Genomic DNA, 21908 nt, shown 5'->3' on the forward strand with positions numbered 1-21908 from the left:
CAGGTTGAGCTGTTGTTCAGCATCTTAGCTGCAGAGGGCAGTGTCACTGGCCCTCATATGTGGGATCCGAACCAGGGCCCTCTGGCGTCCCATGCCAGCTCTTAACCATTGCGCCACTTGGCCGGCCCCCAAGTAAGGTTTTAACTGTACCAACTACCAATTTGCAACATATTTTACCCGCTCAGGAAAACTGTAATATAAAGAAGTTCTTTTAAACAGTTTAGTTTTTTTCAAGTACAATAGCGGAAGGATCTATTAAAGAATTACAAATAACTTATGGAAAGTAGGAGAGGAAATAAAAATGACAGAACATTTAGAGTTATAACAGAAGTGGCAAGAAATTCCTTTTATTTGCCATTTATTCCCTCCTCAGATCATATTAGATACCTGCCACAGCATGCAGAAAGAAAACAAGCAAACTTCATGGGACCGATCATCAGACTCAAGTAATTCAATCTAGACTAAAACAAACATAGTCAAAGCATAACTTCTGTTTTTTTGTTAGTATGGCTGCCTTAAACTAGTATTTTAGCATTTAAAGAAAGCTAATCAGGGTCAAATACATGGTGATGGAAGGAGATTTGACTTTAGGTGCTGAATACACAATGCAATATACAGATGATATATTATAGAACTGTACACTTGAAACCTATTTTTTATTAATATCACTAATAAAAATAAATTTTTAAAATTAAAAAAAAAGACCAGCTGACAGTCCTCAAGTTCAAAACCACAAATATCAGAGCATGCATACAAAAGTCCTCATCAATGAGTAAAAGCTCTTGGAGCAACAATATATTGCCAAATGCATATATTTCACACGTAATTTTAAGATATTTGATGCAAGTATTCAAAAATATATTCAATAATAGAAAATATGTTGCCTTCCCTCCCACTCATCTCAGAAGAAATCTGTGTATCAGAAGAATGTCAGAACTATCTTGTGTGTCCTTTCAGAGTCTGTGTATACAAGCATTAAAATGCTTGTGGTTCTTTTTACATAATTGTTGCATACTAAATATGTTAAATAATGTTTTTCAGTTAATATATTCAGGAGATTGTTGTATAATTAAGGTAGAAGTAGATCTACTTGATTCTTTTTAAAGACTGAATAGTATTTCCTTATATAGAAATTATTTTAATCAGTCACCTATTGATAAACATTTAGGTTGTTTCATCTGTCACTATAAACAATGCTGCAGTAAGAATTCTTGTGCATAAGCATGTATAAAGGATAAATGCCTAGAAGTAAAATTGTTATGCTGAAGGGCATGCACATTTTTAAATTTTATATAAGACCTATTTTTCCCCCAAATAAATTGTACCATTTACAATCCCATTAACGATGAATGAATGAAGAGTACCTACGTACATTTTTGGTGTTAGAGGACAGGGACTGTATTGCTAATTTCTCTTGTACAGCTTCCAACACAGCATCCTAACTATATGAGAATTTAGAGCTTTTTGGCTAGAATGTGAACGATATATTACATATACGAGGTGTTGTACTGATAATTCATAGCACTACCCTGAGGTCTTTTCTTTCCAGATAAACATCCAGAATTCAGGTTTTCCTCAGTCCTCTTACTCATATTTGAAGGCCAATCAATTTCTAGAGCAAGGTAGAGTGGTTTGACAAGTAAATAACTGAGCCCTAAGGGAAGCACACATCCCTTATAATTAGCCATTCAATTTGATCTACCTTTCGTAAATTTCAACAGCATCATTTATTTCCTCTTTGAGATCTTAAAGAATAGAACACTTTGGTTAATTCCCATAAACAAGTTCCTAACACCCCAACACTGTCACATCCATCATTACCCTTAATTTTAACCATTTATTTTCAATCCAACTATCAATGAAGTTGATATTTTCTAAGTTGGACTGGCGAGTCTTAAGGCTGAAGGAATTGGGGGGAGGGGAGATTTATAAAGAACTCAAAACAGGGGCACTAGTAAGGGTGAGAAGAATAGATATCTGTGTATTTTGACACTGAAGAACATGTCAACATATTCATAATTAACATCACTTTGAGTCAATAGCTCCATCCCTTATGCTTAACAGAGTAAGGTTAAGTGAATTACTCTGACCACACATCTAGTTAAATGGCACACGTGGGATTCAACAAGTCCATTATCTTGAACAAGTTACTTAATATTACCAAGCCTCGGCATCCTCATCTATAAAATGGGAATAATGCCTACCTTACTACTGAACCCTATGGTAAGACCTCAACCAATATTAGTTATCTTTGCTCCACATCTAGGTACCAAACTATCATTCACATCTGTGGCTCCTTCCATAGATCTCAAGTCCAATATTAGAGATCAGGTACTTGATAAATACTTTTTAATTGATTGTTCTGGTCGACTTCAGGCTGAGAACTCCTACATCAAGATAGTAATGATGATGATTAATACGAACTAACATTTACTGCTGGCTTTGTGCTCATAAGTATTTTACATGCAGTATCTCCTTTAGTCCTCATAATTCTATAATGTACATGCTATTATTTTATTTTATGAGTTACAAACCTGAGGCTTAAATAACTTAAATAATTTGCTCAAGGTTTAAAAAGTGGTAAATTAAGAAGCCAGGATTTAAATCTAGGATTCAAATCTTTGAAGCCCATTCTTTTATCCACTACCGAACACTACACAATGTTTACCTGTCTTCTATCCAGTTATTGCTCACAATTTTCTTTCTGTATCACCACAGTTTAATCAAGTCATTTATGAAACAACATAAGGCTAATTTATACCAAGAGAGTTATAAGTAGGCACATTTTAAAAATAATCTTCAAACTGCCTAATTCTATTTCTTCTCCTCACACCTCTTCTAATTTAGATGAATACTTAGTACTGCCGTTAAGGAAAAATAAAAAGCCACCAGAGAGCAATGTCCTCCCAAAAGTTGTCAAACACATTTATGCTTTTAGAAAGACAGATATGTACCAGCAAAAAGTGTTAGAATTATCAAAATCAAGTAGAATGTGTTTTAGAAGTAATAAAGTTAAAAGCTGTGAGTTCCAAAAAAACAATCTTGATTCAAGAAAGCTAGCAATCTGAGCAAACATGTCTACTTATTTCTGCCTAACATTCTCTTTAAATTATTATTACTGGGGGTGCTGTTGCTGTTATTGTTAATGACAGGAGAGCAAAAAAATCCTTAACATTGCTGGAAAGCAAGAAAGAAGGCTACTAGCAGATCAGAAATTGAAGAATTCTCTTAAGATTAAAAAGTTGACAGGGAAGTCTGAAAAAAACCTAGCCTAGAAAATACCCAATAGAGGAAATGAAGGTAACAATGATTCCACTGTGTTCCAAGCTCAGAATCTTTAGGGGGGAAGGAATCATGGGAACTTGATTCAGAGTCTTTGCGCAAGTGGATCCCAATACCCCACTCTGCTGACTTTTTTCTGAGAAGTAGGCAAGTGGGAGCAGGTATTTAACATTAGGATAAGGCTCAGAGCTTTGGGGTGTGGAATGGAGGGGGATCCCTCTATAGGTAATTTATTAAAATTTGATACTCTACTCTGTGAAAGAAACTATAAGCCACAGGCTGGGGAGGAAATCTTTGCAAACCATATATCTGATAAAGAACTTACATCCAATATATATAGAAAAATTCTTAAGAATTCAACAATAAGAAAACAACCCAATAAAGAAATGGGAAAAAGATATAAATAAACTCCACCAAAGAAGACATACAGGTGGCAAATAAACATATGAAAAGATGTTCAACATCATTTGTCATCAGGGAACTGCAAATTAAAACAATAAGATACCACTACAGAAATATTAAAATGGCTACAGTCCATGAAATTGACAATACCAAATGCTGATGAGAATGCAGAGCAACATTCATTGCTAACAGAAACGCAAAATGCAAAATTGCACAGCCATACGAAAAATAGTCTGGCAGTTTGTTACAAAGCTAAAAGCAATCTTTCCATATCATCCAGCAATCTTACTCCTAGGTATTTACCCAATTGATTTGAAAACCTATGTCCACAAAAAAAAAAAACACCTGCCTGTGAATGTTTATAGCAACTTTAATCATAATCACCAAAACTGGAAGCAACCAAAATGGCTTTCAATGGAAAATAAATTGTGGTACATTCTATAATGGAATATTAAGTTCAGTGACAAAAAGAAATGAGCTATCGTGCCACAAAACAAAACAAAAACAAAGCCTGAATTGAATACTGTTAAGTGAAAAAAGCCAGTATGAAAAGGCTATATAGTATATGATTTCAAATACATGACATTCTGGAAAAATTAAAGAAATAGTAAAATGATCAGTGCTTGCCAGGGGTTCAGGGAGAGGGGCATATTTCCAAGAAAATTGAAAAACATGTCCAAACAAAAACCTGTACATTGGGCCAGCTGAGTGGCTCAGTTGGTTAAGAGCGTGAGCTCTGAGCAACGGTCGCCAGTTCGATTCCCACATGGGCCAGTGAGCTGAGCCCGAGCTGAACTGTCGCTGAGCTGCCAACAGGTGAAAGAATAGCTCAGTGGTTACAGCATGTGCTCCTAACAACAAGGTTGCTAGTTCGACTCCCACATGGAATGATGGGCTATTCCCACCCACAACTAAGACTGAACACAGCACCTTGAGCTGAGCTGCCATGAGCTGCCGACAGGCGTCTGGATAGCGGCTGGACTTGGAGCTGAGCTAGCTGTGCCCTCCACAACTAAGGTTGAAGGACAACAACTTGGCTGTTCCCCTTCCCCAATTCCCCAATAAAATCTTTAAAAAAAAAAAAAAGTAACCTAATAATGTTCCTTATCACCTTGATAATCAGTTTCTTTCATCCATTTACTCACGCTTATATTCCTTCATCCAACTAGCATAGTCTGACCACCTACTATGTTCAAAGTAGCACTGTTCTAGCCTGGGGCAGTTCAAAGCACTGAACAAGAAATATAAGATCCCTACTCTTGTGGTGGAGAGAGAAGGCAGAAGAAAAAATAAACCAACAAAAAACTATTGAGTGGTGCTAAGTGCTATGATGAAAATAACAGAATACAATGTGACAAATAATGTGATGTGACAAGGCACTACATCAGATTAGGTGGTTAGTGAAGGCCTCCTCAAGGCCAGAAAACCAGGAAGGAGGAGTCAGCCACATGAAGATCTGGAGAGGAGGGAAGAGTATTCCAGGCTTACAGGATTAACTACTACAAAAGCAAGTTTTTTAGGAATGGGGTAAAAAGGTAACTGTGACTAGTGCATCATGAATGATGGCAGCAGTGGTATAAGAAGAAATCAGAAAGGCTGGTAAAACCACACTAGCTAAGATTTTAGAGGCCAAAGTATGGAATTTAGATTATCATAGTATAAATGGGAAGCCACTGGAAATTTTTTTAAAAACCAAAAGTAGTAACATGATTTGATTTAATGTTTTTTAAAAAGATCATGCTAGTTGCCATGCAGAGAATGGACGAGGAGGATGGCAACAGAGGAAACAGAGAAGCCAGTTAGGAAACTACTACAAAGAAGAGAGAGAATGATGGCTTGGGCTAGTGGGGACGAAAAGATGAAGACAGATTCCAATATTATTTGTACGTAGTACCAGCAGGACTCACTATAGGATTTCATGATTTGTAGAGAGTGGTGAAGCAGACAGAATCAAGGATGACTCCTAGGTTTGTAGTCTCAAGTAGATAGAAAATGGGCCCTTTATTGAGCTAGGCTTGGGGAGATAGGTTTCGAATATATTAAATTAAGGCGCCTATCAGACATTCAAATGGTTATGTTAGGTAGGCAGTTGTATATACAAGTCTCAAGCTCAGAGGAAAGATCAGACTGAAGGGTAACTCATCATCTTAGTATCCTCACTGCTGAAAGATGCACTAGGAGATTATTAAAGGGAGTATTTTATCAGCTATGAGAAGTCCCATAGTAAAGAAAATTGTTTATGGTTCAGCCTAGGATTTGTTTCTCAAACATCTTTAGTCATGGAAACTTTTCTTCCACATTTTAACATCTTGCACTTTAACACATACTAGGAAATACTGCTCTAATACATCAAACTGCTAACTGGGTTGCCTCTTAATTTACAGTATATTCATAACAATTCAATTTTATAAAGTGTAACTCAGTGACTTCATACAACAACAGGTAGAGGGTTGGTCAATTCACTGCTTATTTAATACCCCATAAAATTTTATAATCTAATCCTTAGAAAATAATAAAGCACCTCACATGCAAAGGCCAATTAGTTTCTACATCTGTGAAGTTATCTGAGGCATTATCTTAGCTGTAAATGAAGACACTAAAGTTTAATCACTCATCTCCAATCACCCTCTGAGCTTTTGAGTCGTATACAGGCTGCAGTTTCCTTTGCCCAGCACTAAATTCATTATTCCAGTCAGTAAATGGGTATTGAAACCTCTGAGGTTTTAGGAAGTACTCACAGTCGAATTTCTGGGTGATTTCCATGCAACAGCAGTAACTCCATTTTCACAATCCTATATAATGTGTGGACTATTAAAAGAAGGTAGCCAAAACTTGCATACTCGTATGCAACGCTCAGAATGAGCATGAACTTAGCAACTAAATTGGCAGTAATTTCAAAAATACTGGTATTTCAACCAAGAAATATGTAGGGAGCTTAATCATCACTTCTTTTATAAAAAAATTTTCCTAACCTTCCATGAAAAACTGTCCGTCCTCTCTTGTTTTTCATTATAGTTTAAAGTACCTATGACATTATATTTTTATGTTTGTTCTCTTTTAGATAGCACGTTAAAATGAGAGGCTGTGTCCTCTTCAGTTTTGTAATTCCACTGCTTAATATGATGGCTGGCATATAGTAAAGGGCACAGGATTTGTCATGAAGACCCAGCTTCAGATCCTGTCTCTGTAACTTACTAACTAGCTGTGAAATCTTAGACAAATTATACAACTTAAGTTTACAATTAAAAAATTGGAGATATCGCCAATTTTGCAGGACCAGTACAGCAATTAAATGAATTTAAAGTAGCTTAGTTTTTAAGTAGATGTCACAACAAATGTGCAATATATGAATGAATGGCTATACATGTAAGCACTTTTACAAGCACATAGGTATAAATAAAACACCAATCCTCACTTTCTCCCTGTCTTAGTCCATTCAGGTTGCTATAACAAAAATAGCAGAACTGGGTGGCTTATAAACAACAGAAATTTATTTCTCACAGTTTGGGGGCTGGAAATCCACGATCAGGGTGCCAGCGTTGTTGGGTACTAATGAAGGTCCTCTTCCAGGTTGCCAACTGCCCACGTCTCACTGCATCCTCATATGATGGAAGGGGCTAAGAAACTCTGTGGGGTCTTTTTTTATAAGGGCACTAACCCCAATCATGAGAGTAGAGCCCTCATGACCTAATCACTCCCCAAAGGTTCCACCTCCTAATACCATTACATTCGGCATTAGGATTTCAACATATGAATTTGGGGGTCCACATTCAGACCATAGCAATCCTCCTGCCATACTTCTACTAATCCATAACGGGTCAGCTTAAAACTCATGCTTATTTGTTTCCATTTCTCTCTCTCTCTCTCTCTCTCTCTCTCTCTCTCTCTCTCTCTCGATTGTGAGTTACTCAAGAATATGGATTATGTCTTATTTACCCTTAAGCCACAGTATCTAACACAGAACCAGAGACACAACAGATATCTAATAAGTGTTTAGTATCTTAAATAATGAAATGAAAGAGGACAAAAATCTTGTTCTTATTTCAAGCAATGTTTGTTCTCAATATCAAAGGAAGGAACTGATCCATCATCTTACTTCGGTGCAACAAATCTAAGAGATTTTAACTGCAGTAAGAGAATTAACAGATGAATTGGGATATATCCTAAACATGACACCAAAATTTCATTTTCAATCTCAGGTCCTTTACAGACCTGCCCTACTTAAGCCTTGGCTAAAAAACAGGTCATTCAAAGCAAGACATTTCAGCAATTCTAAGCAATCCTACTCATTATGGGAAGGGAGAGAAAGAGAGGAGGTAGCTTTTATATTTTTAACTAAGTACGTTGCAGTTTCCTCTCATAGTTTAAAGTAATTGAACCATACTTTAAAAATTAATACGCACTTCCTTGTTGTAATAAGATTACTTCCCCCCCCCCTCAAGGTGAAAAGAGCAGAATTTCTCTTGGCATTTAATCCCAAACAGCAGCCCATTATAAAAGGAGCAATGAAAGATCAAGTCTGCAGCCTGGCCAGTAATGGAACAATCTTTACATCAGATACAGATCTCACACTAGGGCAAAGATTCGCCTACAATTCCTACAGTCATCATTTGCCTGCAAATATGAAGCAGTAACGCAGTAGGCATTCAACGCCATCAGTGACATAGCAGTTTTGTGGTCTAAATGCTTTGAAATTAAATTCTTATAATAAAGCAAACCAGACTAGGAAAAAAGAAACCACAAAGTTAAAATCCGATGGAGACTACCCCTCCTTTCCTCATACACCTTTAACTGAACGTTCTTTTTTCACTGGATGTCTCATCATCCCTAGAGAATTAATTCAGGAATCATTTTCCTCAGGAAGCTTCCCTGATACCCTAAGCTGGGTTAAAGATGCCTTCTCTGTGCTCATTCAGGACACTATCACGTGTTTCTATTTTACATGCACCATGCGTCTCTCACGGGCAAGGACCGTTTCTAAGTCATCACTGTATCTCCTGAACCTAGTTGAAGGCCTAGATCAGAACAGACCTTCAGTGTTTGTTGAGCTATACTGATAAAGGACTCCAGGTCAAAAATGGTAAGGTAAAGCAAATGTTTTATCAACATTTGCTAAATCTGTATCCTCAGCTCATACAAATAGGCCCAGTTATGGTAGATACAAGTACCACAGTACATACTATAACATGCATGTTAGTATACATACTATGTTTAAACTAACAGTTCAGTAGTACAACTAAACAAATGGAATCTTCCAAGCATAAAATTAGAGCACAAGACTGTACAATTGGATTGACCATAACACATTTTAAACTTCAGAGATCCTCAATGGCAGAGTCCCTTCCAAGACACTAGAAGGAGTCCTAACAATGTGTTCCCATGCTCACGTTTTCACAAAAATTGCAAAACTACGCTAACTACAATTGATTAAGACTGCTGTCTCTAACTCCCCCTCCATCACGCTTTCTCCTTGGTTACTGTGGTATTCTGGGTATTTGGCTAAAGGGAAGTAGAGTAGGGGACACATTTAGTTTACATTTCCTAAGTATATATAGTTCACAATCACTTCCATATGCGATTAGATTATTGCTAGTCTAGATACAGGAATGACTTCCAAGAATATCCCGACCACCCAAGCACTGCCTTATCTGGTACCATTTACACTAATGTGCAGGACCAGAGTCATCTAGATACGTGCTCCATACAGTACTGGCACAGCTGTTAAGAACACTGTACTTCATATATGGGACTTATTAATTAGAGATTCCCCTAATCTAACAACAATCTTAAAATATTACATGATATTACCAATAAAATGATGCGTTGTGAACCTGAAACTTTTCTAAGCTCTGAATAATAATGCACATTTTGATCAGCCATGTTAGAGGAAAGAATACTCTTTCTATTCTCTTTATAGAAAATAGTAACCCTATTTTACAAATGTTGATATAAGTTGTCAAAAAATATGTAATAAAAAAATGTAATTAACAGGGTCGCCGGTTCGATTCACGGCCTGAGCTGAGCTGCCGCTGAGCTGCCAACGGGTGGCAGGATGGCTCAGCTAAAAAAAAAAAAAGAAAAAAAAATGTAAGTAAGAAAGTATTAAGGGATATCAGGCAGTTAACTAATAAAAATGTTATTTTTTTTCTCTATTTTTGTGCTGGTCATTGAATTTGTATGCTTTACTAAATTGGTAAATTGTGATTTTTTTTTCTCATTCTAAATATTTATTTGCTAACTAATTTTGTATTCATTTTCTCAAAGAGGGCCCCCCAGACCTGGAATAGTCTCTACCCACTTAAAGGCTCTTTAAAAGTACTGACAAGAGGGCCGGCCGAGTGGCGCGATGGTTAAGAACTGGCTTGGGACGCCAGAGGGCCCCGGTTCGGATACCACATATGAGGGCCAGTGACACTGCCCTCCACAGCTAAGATGCTGAACAACAGCTCAACCTGGAGCTGGGCTGCCATGAGTCGTCAGCGTTGGCGTAAGCTGCGGCCCCTGTGGCAGTGGGTTGCCATGGGCTACTGTGTGTAGCCAGCAGCCAGCGTGAGCGGCCAGGAGCCGCAGTGAGTGGCCGGCCAGGAGCCGCAGTGAGCGGCCGGCCAGAAGCCGGCAACTGATCTGCCTCGCCCGGGAAGAGTGCAATGATGGTGCCAACTTGGGCCAGTGAAGCAATGTCCTCCACAACTAGACTGAAGAACAAGGCGACAGCAACTTGTCTGTTCCCCTTCCCCCAATTCCCCAGTGCTGTTCCCATCCCCCAATTCCCCAATAAAAAAAAATCTTTAAAAAAAAAAATAGTACTGACAAGTGAAAAATCAGAAGTTATCGCTTGTTATAGCTGATCCTCTCAATCATCTACACACAAAAAGCTATTTAGGTACCATCTCAGAGAAATTGCTCTCGATCATCCCCTAAAGATTTAACTGTGTTTTCTTCCAGGTACTGCTGTACTCTGTCTTCTATTTACTGTATGTACCAAACTGTGAGAATTGTGTGTTAACTTGTCTGTTTCCCCTCTCACCAGGTGCAATTTAGGAATAGACATGATATGTCTTATTCGTGTGGGCATTTTTTCAGAAGCTACTTTGTAATACAATAACTAATTGATAATTGTTGATCTTTCTTAAAGTCGCCATTCCTTGAACTACTATCTTTAGGAAAGTTTGTTAAAGCTCTTTCACTCACTATATTATATCAGATGTTGATTCATCACTGCAGATAGGTGAGGAACAGGATTAACAAATAAGAATTGAGGACCTAGGAGTTGAGGTACTAATTGTTATTCCAGTGTTTTGCTCACCTTAAAGGATCATAATTGTATTGTACAATGGGTAAAAATTAGCAGCAAGTACACAGTAGGCTATAGTAGGCTGTTCCTCCTCCATAAAAGCCAAGCTACTCATTTAGCTAATGGAATCTCTAAAACTATGTGAAGCAGAAGTGTGTCCTTTTATGTAAGACCCACAAAGAATGACCTTTGGTTTTACTTTAAAAAGTTAAAGTACTTACTGGGGTGATGCTGTTCTGGGTCTTGGAAGGAAATGTGGTTTACAGGAGTGTATACCCGTATACATTTGTCTAGGCTAAGTGAACTCATATTTAAGATCTGAGCATTTCACTGTTTGTAAATTATACTTCCAACAAAATAAAAATAAAAATAAAGCAATGAACTTGAACCTACTAAGATTTACCTCTGACCTACATAATATGGAAATAGCTCCCATGATGTTCTTAAACATTTATATGTTTTTTCTTTACTGACCTTTTTGCCTCTAGGTCTTAATCTGTTTTGAGCCTCTGATAATCTGAAAGACATATGAACCTCCTCTCAAGAGACATAATATTTTGCATGCAGGAATTCAGGGAGGTGCTAAAACCTGTTCATAAACCCAGCTAAGAGAACTCCTGTCCTAATCTGTATCCTTTCTCTCAGGCTATTATGGCAACAATCATTTTTCTGAACTCTTCTATGAGCACCACATTTCTTTTCTAATCCTATAGATGTACTCTTTTGGATAAAACTACACAGACACTTAGGATGAGTAAGGACAGGTCCTTTATTCAATGAAAAAAATCTATAGTTTATATTCTATTGTTTATTCTTTTTCTATTAAATAGTGACTCTAACAAAAGCATTGATCATATTTGTGGCATAATTTACATTAAAGTTGAAAACCATAGCATTTATAAGAAATTCAATTAAATTAATATTATTAAGAAAATAAAAAAGCCCATGTTGACATCTATAAAAACTGATAAAGTGCCCCGGGAAATGGGAAAAGCCTTTGTTTCTTTCATTTACTGAAATTGGAGGAAGATACTGGAAACACGGGAAACATGAATATAAAAGTTAATCATTTTCTCCTTTACATCTAATTTCAAATACAGCTAATTGGTTTATTATTTTTTTTAATTTTTTTAAAAGATTTTATTGCAGAAGAATGAAAATGCCACCCCTCCAAAAGACAATATTAATATTTCCAGTAATAGGAAATATTGCTTCATGAAATAAGAACAGGACACAATATACACTCAAAAAAAAAAGAAAGAGAAAATAAACAGGACTCTTGAAATTTTTTTTAAAAAGAGCAGCATAAATGAAAATTATAATAGAAAGAATAGAAATAAAACAAAAGTAATCTCTCCATAAAAAACAAAGAGATGGGAAAGAAAAGAAAATCAAGGACCAGTCTATGTAAAGTGTAATGTCCATTTAATAGGAATTCTGGAAAGATATGACAAAAAGACAAGAAAATATTTTATTAAGAAAATACTTTATCAAGGAAATAAATAAAGAAATTTCTCCAGAATTAAAAGTGCCTTTTTAGGGCCGGCCGAGTGGCACATTGGTTAAGAGCTGGCTTGGGAAGCCAGCTCTAAGCAGCAGGGCCCTGGTTCGTTTCCCACATGAGGGCCAGTGACACTGCACTCTACAGCTAAGATGGTGAACAATGGCTCGACCCGGAGCTGGGCTGCTGTGAGTCACCAGCGACGGTGCAGGCTGCAGCCCCTGCTGCAGTGGGCTGCCATAGGCTACGTGAGTGGCCAGCAGCCAGTGTGAGCGGGCAGCAGCCGGTGTGACCTGCCAAGAGCCGCCATGTGCGGCCGTCCAGAGGCCGGCGACCGATCTGCCTCATTCGGGAAGAGCGCAATGATAATGCCAACATGGACCAGTGAAGCGACGTCCTCCACAACTAGACTGAAGAACAAAAAATCCCCTTCCTCGATTTCCCAACGCTGCTCCCCTCCCCCAATTCCCAAAATCTTAAAAAAAAAAAATGCCTTTTTAGAATGAGAGATCTACAACTCAGTTGATGAAAATAAATCCACACCAAAAGACGCCATTATTAAATTCCAGAATAATACAAAGAGAAGACCCTATAATAGTCCAAAAGGAAAAAAAACAAGTTTCATTCAAAGAATTAGGAATCATAAAGGCACTGGGACTTCTCAACAACTGGAGCTTAGATGCCTTATAAATTAAAATTAGAATTCTATGGGAAATTATTTACAACCTAAAACTCTAGACTCTGACACAATAACAATCAAGTATGAAGACAGAATATATTTCTAAATACAGAGTCTCAAAATACACTCCACATAGTGTATCTATGAATTGTTTAGAGAATCTGTCCCCACCAAAATAAGAGAGTAAGCCAAAAGAGGACATGAAATTCACAAAACAGAAAATCCAAACCAAGAGCCATGCAAAGGGATTCCACAGAAAAGTTGAAGGGAGATTCCAAAAATAACAGCTATGCAGCCAGACTAGATAACATCAACCAATACAGACTGGAGCAGGTCAGAAAGCTCCAACAGACACTTATTCAAGAAGATAAAGTAAAAAAATCTGAATGTATTCAAAGTTTAACTGGGTGAGTGTTTAAGGATAAAAGAGTAATGAGTATATAGAAAATAAAACAAAATAGAGAGGGTGCCAAAAAAATGTATACACATTTTAAGAAAGGAAAATTGTATTAAAATTGTAATACTTAATATATACCAATAACAAAAGATGAATACAAGTCACGATTGACTTCTGCAATTACAAGAGGTGCTCAAAGTGGTTACCATCAGCGTCCAGACACTTCTGATTACGGTGAACTACTGCTTGAGCAACACTGACCAAAGTGTCCACTTGTATACATTTTTTTGGGCACCCCCGGTGTATGTATATGTATGTATGTGTGTGTGTGTGTGTGTGTGTGTGTGTGTGTGTCTATCTATATCTATATGACAGAGAGAGAGAGAGAGAGAGAGAGAGGGGGAGGGAGGGAGGGAGAGAGAGATAGGGGACATAATTGCCAAGTGATGTACTAACATGCTGGGAAATACAATAGTGAACAAGCCCTGTGAAAAGGGCTAAACACCTTAAATAATAATTATAAATAATTACAAGTACGCAAAGACAATCAGGTAACTTAACCTCCTTGAGGGCTGTTAAAGAGAAAACATATTCACTGACACCTGTTAAAGATGGTAAGCTAGGCTTTATTCTGAACAGTGAGATAGGTATAGGGGCCGCTGCAATGGGATTTTACAGTGTCGGGGAGAGAGACTGGGTTCAACTCCAAATGCAGCATGGGCAAGTGGGAATTTAAAAATGACTAAGAGGAAACATTGGGGATAAGAGGGGTTTTGGCTAAACTGATCTAACAGGATAACAGGATTCTGGCTGAACACAGGCCAGGGTGATCAGATATCAATCACTGAGGGGACAGGGAGAAGCTGATCAGGTATCAGGAGAGGGTGGGGTCTGGTTATACTGATTAGCAAGTTTCTTGCTAAAACTAGACTTGACAAAGAAGTGCACAGATGGGCCGAGAAGAAGGTTCAAGAGCCTGACTAAAGTTTGGTCAAGCAAAGAATCTTTGTCAGAGCCCTACAGTCTCCTGCGGATGACGTAGTGATATATTGAATTCCAAGGATTTTTCTTCTTTACTTGGAATCATTTAAAACCCAATATACAGGTATCCATCCACTTACCATTATCTAAAGCTTCTCAAACTTAAAGGTGTTTTCACACAGGGATCTTATTAAAATGAATTCTAATACAAGGATTGGGGCCTGAAATCTTGCACTTCTAACATGCTTGTAGGAGATGCCCAAGCTCCACCCTTTCAGAGTCTAAAGCAGACTTCTCAAGAGTTATAGTTATGTACAGATATTGATCTCCTCAGTCCTGGGGCTGGCCTTCTGTCACCAGTGGGCCAAGAAGAGCCTTTCTTCCCAATGGTGCTATGTAATACGACAGTGGTACTTTTCCCTAAATGTTGAATGACATAATAATAACAATAATAATAATAATAATAACAATAACAACAATAATAGCTCTAGAACCTATAGTTATCACAAGACAATACAGTTCCAATACCTTACAAATATGTTCTCACTTGAGATAAAGCTAAAATCAATACAGTTCAATTGAGGCACATTTTGTTCCCAATGTCTAGCCATTAGAATTATACTTTTTGGTATAGTTTGGCTACAATTATAATTGGGGGGGGGGATATTTCGATTCTTGATAACTTGCCATTTCCCAAATTAAAAACTGACTAAGTTGACAAAGGACTAATCAGTCCTTTGGGTTGAAGAGTCTGACTGATAAACCCCCCGTGGGAGTCCTTAACAAGGGGTTGGAGACGCAGCATCAGTCCTCAGAGCAACGCTGTGCTCTGGTTAAGAGAGTTCAGTTTTGACAAATCGGTTTGTTCTTCACTGACTCAAAAGTGCAATTTTTAAGCGTTAAAAATAAGAGAGTCAGTTGAATATTTGGCTTGGTGTGGGGAAGGGTTATGGAGAATGGAATCAGGCACATGGGAGTAAAAATATACCCACAGGGAGTTCTTAAACAAAGAGCTATTTCAGTAGTTAAATCTAAAACTAGCAAACAAGCGGATTTTCTCGAGCACAAAGGTCATGCTGGGCTCATCTGTCTGGAACATGATCTGAGCACTGAGATACCAGAAAAGTGGCCAGTAAAGACTTTTATCCCTACTGCTCCTACTTAATTATTCCATGTTTATACTGAATACTAAGAAAGTATTTAAGTTATATCATTATCTATTTCTACAAAGAAACACACAAAACAGATTCTTTTTAATACCCAATACTACGGATACTGAACTATTCTCATCAAACTTTAATTTGAGAACAAAAAAAGGACTTAGGCAGAAAGAGAAAATAATAGTAGCAATAAAGGAAAATTCAACCTCTCATTAAAATAAATAATAATAATAATAATAATAATAAGGCTACTTGCCTATGAGGGACTTAGACTATAACACAAATAATATTTGCTTACCTTCAAACCTGATTTTTTTTGTTTTGTTTTTTTTTTTGGGTTTTTTGTTTTTTTGCTTCAAACTCCTTGGAAATTCAAAGTAGCACTGATACGTGTGGTAATAAACCCAGAAAATGGCTATGATTTCAGTAATCAGAAATGATTGATATGTTTATATAAAATAGCTATTAACAATCATCACACTATTAAGATATCGATAATGAACTAGATATCACTGCTGCACATACTTACAATTTATTGAGCTAGCCCGTTTACATTCAGTATCTCTAATGCTCCCAATATCTCTGAGGTATTGGTCCTAAACACAGGATTCATAGGAAAAAAATTAGATTGCTGTCACACTCATACCATACACAGTGGGAGTCGCGGGGCTGTTTCACTCTTAATACGGCTGCAGCAGGCCCACACATGCTCAGGTGGACAGTAACAGTTGCTGTTCTTCAGCCACAAGGCGGGTAGCCAGATAGGGTTAGGAAAATGGTTATATACAGAGGTTTGGGTAAATAAGTATATCAAGGGTAATAGGAGCCAGGTTTCTCACTTCAAAGAAGGAAGTAAAAAATATGTAAAGGAAGATTAGAATGATCCATGTGCTACTGGCTCAGAATTGCAGATATTGGTGTAAACTCATTCAATATATACAAATAGATAATATATATATATATATATATATATATATATATATATATATGTATGTATGTATGTATGTATTTCCTAGCACTGTCCAACTGTCCAATGAGAAGGGCCTGGAAGCAGTAACACATCTGTAGAAATGAGCATGCCTATCACCTAAATTCTGGTTTCCAAATACTATTCGCCACTGAACAGAACCAAAGCACTTAGAGAAATGGCCAGTTCCAGGGTTGGGGCAGAGAAAATACAAGGTAAACCAGGAACATGCTGTTCTATCAGTAAGGAGTACTCAGAGAAAGACAGGAACAAGTCAAAGGGACACAGAAGCTAGACAGGGCTCCCACCAGCCAAAACTGAGAAAATTTGAGCACCATAATAAATAATGGTAGTTACAGATTATAACTCATTAAATAAAATAGGAATCCATGTGCCCCCACTGTTATAAAAAAAATAAACAAATAAATGGGAAGAAGAGTAAGTTCTTCCATGCAACAAAAATGTCAAATAAATGTGAAAGCAATGATAGATTTAGAACATTGGCAACCATCGTAGTAATAATTCAGACAAGAAACACCATGGACAATAAAACTAGTGGGTAAAAATGGAATGAGAAATGGGATAGTAACATAGCCTTAAAATACCTTCCCACAAAATATTGGGTTGTCAGTAAAGTCATGACGCATTTTTGCAATGAAAAACATAGAAAAAAATACGTCATGACTTTTCCGACAACCCAATATTAATTACAAAGAGGAAAAGGGTATAACTTTAGACTAGAGAATCTTGCTAGATCCTTTAAGATCAGATACCTTATAAGATGCTATAAGAAAAACAGGCATCACTTCTGGGATAGATATTTCTGCCCAAATACTTAATCAGGTCTATCCACAAGGAAACATCAGACAAACTCAAACTGAGGGATATTCTACAAACTGGCCTGTAATCCTCAAAAATGTAAAGGTCCTGAAAGTCAAGGAAAAAGGGAGGAAATATTTCAATTTGAAGAAGGCTGCAAACACAAAACTGGTTACATGTAACACATGATTCATGACTGAATCCTTTCCCTGAGGATGACATTATTGCAGCAACTGATGAAACTACATGGGGTCTCTGGATAAGGAATATGTAGGAGTTCTTTGTGCTATTCATTGCGACTTTCTAAAAATTTGAAAATGTTTCAAAATAAAATTTGAAAATCACTTCTGCAACAGAACAGGTAGGTTTGACAGCTACAGTTATAATTTAATCAAATATGCTGTAAAAGATGGCCTTAAGTTAGTTAATTGATACAAAAAACAAAAATGGAAGCTATACACCTGAAACTAATATATTGCTATGCCAATTACATCTCAATAAAAAAAAATGAAAATGTTGGAAGAAGAGGTTTAAAAAGTTCTTACAGGATGTAATTTAACATTTCTAACAGGTGTTATTTTTTTCATATTTTTCAAGAAGTAACACATAGCTATTCTGCCTCAATACTCCTAATCAAATATACAACTGAAGTACTATATATACATATGCTTTCATGTATCAGAAACTCCAAAGGTACAAAAACTTTGCAACTACATCAAGGAAAAAAAAGTCAATAATGATAAAAGTAATCACATAGCAATTATTTTGCACTCAGTAATGTAAAACAAAAGTAATCCTCTATCAGATGGGAAAAGTAAACTAAGGCCAACCAAGTATCTGCAGTTCCCAAAACTATAGTTCTGCAAACTATAAAAAAGTACTTACTTTCACCCCCTTTCCCCCACCAAAGCCTAACATATTAACGCAGGTTGTCAGATAACAAAACTGTTAAGATAACGCTGGGTCAACAGCCATTTAAAATGTTGCAGAAGTATATCTATTGACAAAAAATTTACAAATGAAAAACCTGATATACAGTAGGGATCCATTTGTATATTTTGAAATACACACAAACAAAAATGCGACTGAAAAGATTAAGAAGATGGGCCGGCCAAGTGGCACACTGGTTAAAAGTTGGCTTGGGACGCCAGCTCTGAGCAGCAGGGCCCCAGTTCGTATCCCACATGAGGGCCAATGATGCTGCGCCCTCTACAGCTAAGATGGTGAACAACAGCTCGACCTGGAGCTGAGCTGCCATGAGTCCCCAGCGATGGCATAGGCTGCAGTGGGCTGGCCAGCAGCTGGCTTGAGCTTTCATGAGCTGCCGTGAGCGGCCATCCAATGGCTGGCAAGCGATTGCCTCAGCGTATATCAGAGGTATTCTCAGCTCAGAGAATACCAACATGGGCCAGTGAAGCGATGTCCTCCACAACTAGACTGAAGAACAAAAGGACAGCAACTTGTCTGTTCCCCTTCCCCAATTCCCCAATGCTGTTCCCCTCCCCACAATTCCCCAATAAAATCTTAAAAAAAAAACAAGACCTATCTAAATGCTACCTTTTCATATAATTTTATCAATTATTGATAAGGCAGTATAAGGCAAGATCTCTGGATCTACAATGCCAGCTATACCACTGATTGGCTACATAATTTTGAGCAAGTTATTTAACCACTTTGCCAGTGTCTTCATCTGTAAAATGAGGTTTCCTGGTAGCTATTGAACTGAGTTCATGATTTAAAGCACTTAATGCCTGGCACATAGCATTTAGCCAGCTGTTATTATCATCATCATCATCATCATCATCTCCTTTTTCTTTTATAGGTAAACATACTAAAGCACTAAAATCAGTTAAAACATGCTGGGAAAAGGTAGTGGGGAGAAGGAGGAGGGAGAGATAAGAGAGGTAGAGGAGGGAGACAGACCGCCAGAGACAGACACGTTAAACACAGCTAAAACCCTGGGTCTCCTTTCCTAAATTGTTATTCTTTTGAAAAGACAAATGGAAGTTATCCAGCATAATGCTCAATAACTATTTCCTTCTTCTCTTCCTTTCTTTCTCAGCCTATACAGAAGAATACTTGGTTTATATTCATTCACATCCCTAAACCTCTCCTACAGACTTCCATTTTAAAGTTAACTATATTTGTTTTAAGTCTGTTCCAACCAAGTAGCCTTACATTAGGAAATTATACCATGGTCTTTTCCAAGTCAAATGTTTCTGTGGGATTCGATCAGCCAGAAGAGACTTGTAATTTAAAAGTGCTAGAAACACAAAGAACACTCAACCCACCTTTTGAATGACTGTTAAGAACTCACTCTGATCCTAAATTTTCCTGAATTTTGTATTTGTAAAATGTCAGGAGAGGAAAAACCTTAATTGTGTTCCAATTCTACCCAGGACGATAATTAAGCCAGTAACCTGAAGTTGGTGATTTTGCCATTTTAGCATAAAAGGTGAGTAAGCTCTGTTACTAGATCCCATCTAACTTCAAAATTCTACAGCCTCTTGGGCAAACCTGAAAATGGACAATTCAGAGGCAATTTCATGCCTCCATGCAGTTTCCTCTCTCTGAAATCTCCTGTTTCTCCTTCCCCTTTTAGAGAATTCTTGTTATACCTTCCATTAAATATCCATCGCGTCTTTCATAAAAGCTTTCCTCTGACCCAAACAGAACAAACTGCTCCATATCCTTTGGACCCCCATGACTGTATCGCATCTATTACAGATGACCATAAACTGTCTACCATCTCTGTAGTCCCTCATCTTGTACAATGCCTAGCACACAGCAGGTGCTGAGAACGTGTTTAGATTTGAGTCTACAAAGTTAAATTAGGTTCCTGTGAAATTCCCTTATGCACCATCTGGGAGTTTAGCTTAACTTGAGGAACACACAGGCCAATATGCAGCACAACCAAAGTTTTGTCCCAGTCAGATCCACATATGCAGTGCAAATTTATTCTGAGCATTTGCACAAAAGCTACACAAAGTTATCACTGCTGCAGATGATCTGGACACCCTCTGGGAATTACCTCATCTACCTCACCTCCTTATCCAAAAACCTCTTTACTTTACTCTACTTTGTTCCATGGCATTTTATGACCTGCCATAATATTGGATCATCAGGAAAGTCATGACGCATTTTTACATTGAAAAACATAGAAAAATATGTGATGACTTTCCCGACGACTCAATACATAATTTACTGATGTTTGGTGTTTATGGTCACTTACCAGAATATATGCACCACTAATGCAAGAATTTTTATCCATTTTGTTCACAAATGATATCCAGTGCCTACGTCAGTTCCTGGCACAATGAATGATGTTTTTTTAGCCAAAATTCTTTCCTTCTGTCATAAAGCCCCCAAGAGTTATGAGTCATCACCTTTATAACCCTATCGCACATTGTTCTTATTTCCTCAGTTCCATCCATTTATAGTAGCCTTACAAGTAAGCGTCCAAGAACTGAAGGGACATATTTGTTATTTAACTCCAAAATTGCAACTCTTATTTTTTTCTGCTCATCTGTGGATACAGAAATAATATTCAGGAAACTATACCAAATAACCAAAATCTTGTTCTTTCACTTATTATTTTATTTCTATGAGGCCGTCACTTCAGATTTTAAACTATTAGTGCAAAAAAAACCCCAAAATCTAAAATGTTGGGCCGGCCGAGGTGGCGCATTGGTTAAGAGCTGGCTTGGGACGCCAGAGGGCCCCGGTTCGGATCCCACATATGAGGGCCAGTGACACTGTCCTCTACAGCTAAGATGCTGAACAACAGCTCAACCTGGAGCTGGGCTGCCATGAGTCGTTGGCGACAGCATAGGCTGCAGCCACTGCTGCAGTGGGCTACTGTGTGTAGCCAGTAGCCGCCGTGAGCCGTCCAGAAGCCGGCGACTGATCTTCCTCACCCGGGAAGAGCACAATGATAGTGCCAACTTGGGCCAGTGAAGCAACGTCCTCCATAACTAGACTGAAAAACAGAAGGACAGCAACTTGTCTGTTCTCCTTCCCCCAATTCCCCAGCGCTGTTCCCATCCCCTAATTCCCCAATAAAAATCTTTTAAAAATAAAAATAAAAAATGTTGGATTAACTTTTTGGATGAGGCTAAATATGTTGAGTATATACTAACTGCTACATGTGACCTGATTGAAAAATTGTACCCCAAATAGTACAAACCCTCTAATGTGCTATACACGAGTACATTAGTTATGTTAAGATTTTTGTTAGCTAAATATGCTTCAGGAGATGAATTTATCCATTGCATTTCTGTAATTATTAAAATTGAGCCATTAAAAATAGAATACTCTTGTATTTGCATTCAGAAAATACCACCCAAACTTTGTCCATCCCCTAGTTTCAGCCAAATATGGTTTTTCCCTGCTTCAACCAATTTAGCGGAGTTCCAAAAGACATAAG

At 37.6% G+C, this 21908-nt stretch overlaps 1 protein-coding gene across 3 annotated transcripts in view; it reads right to left on the reverse strand.

Annotated features, from left to right (window-relative positions):
* MOB1B (MOB kinase activator 1B) overlaps window positions 1-21908 on the reverse strand; it is a 50872-nt gene that overhangs the window by 26805 nt on the left and 2159 nt on the right. Inside the window, exon 1 of one of the 3 annotated variants that reach the window (XM_019663225.1) lies at window positions 16343-16419. The exons of the other annotated variants lie outside the window; for them this stretch is intronic. Coding sequence (XP_019518770.1) covers window positions 16343-16404 — 62 coding nt within the window. The 5' untranslated portion in view covers window positions 16405-16419. Of the gene's footprint in view, window positions 1-16342; window positions 16420-21908 lie in introns of those variants that run through there. 3 annotated transcript variants of the gene reach the window in all.

Source organism: Hipposideros armiger, unplaced genomic scaffold, assembly GCF_001890085.2.
Source record: "Hipposideros armiger isolate ML-2016 unplaced genomic scaffold, ASM189008v1 scaffold_386, whole genome shotgun sequence".
NCBI classification, from domain to species: domain Eukaryota; kingdom Metazoa; phylum Chordata; class Mammalia; order Chiroptera; family Hipposideridae; genus Hipposideros; species Hipposideros armiger.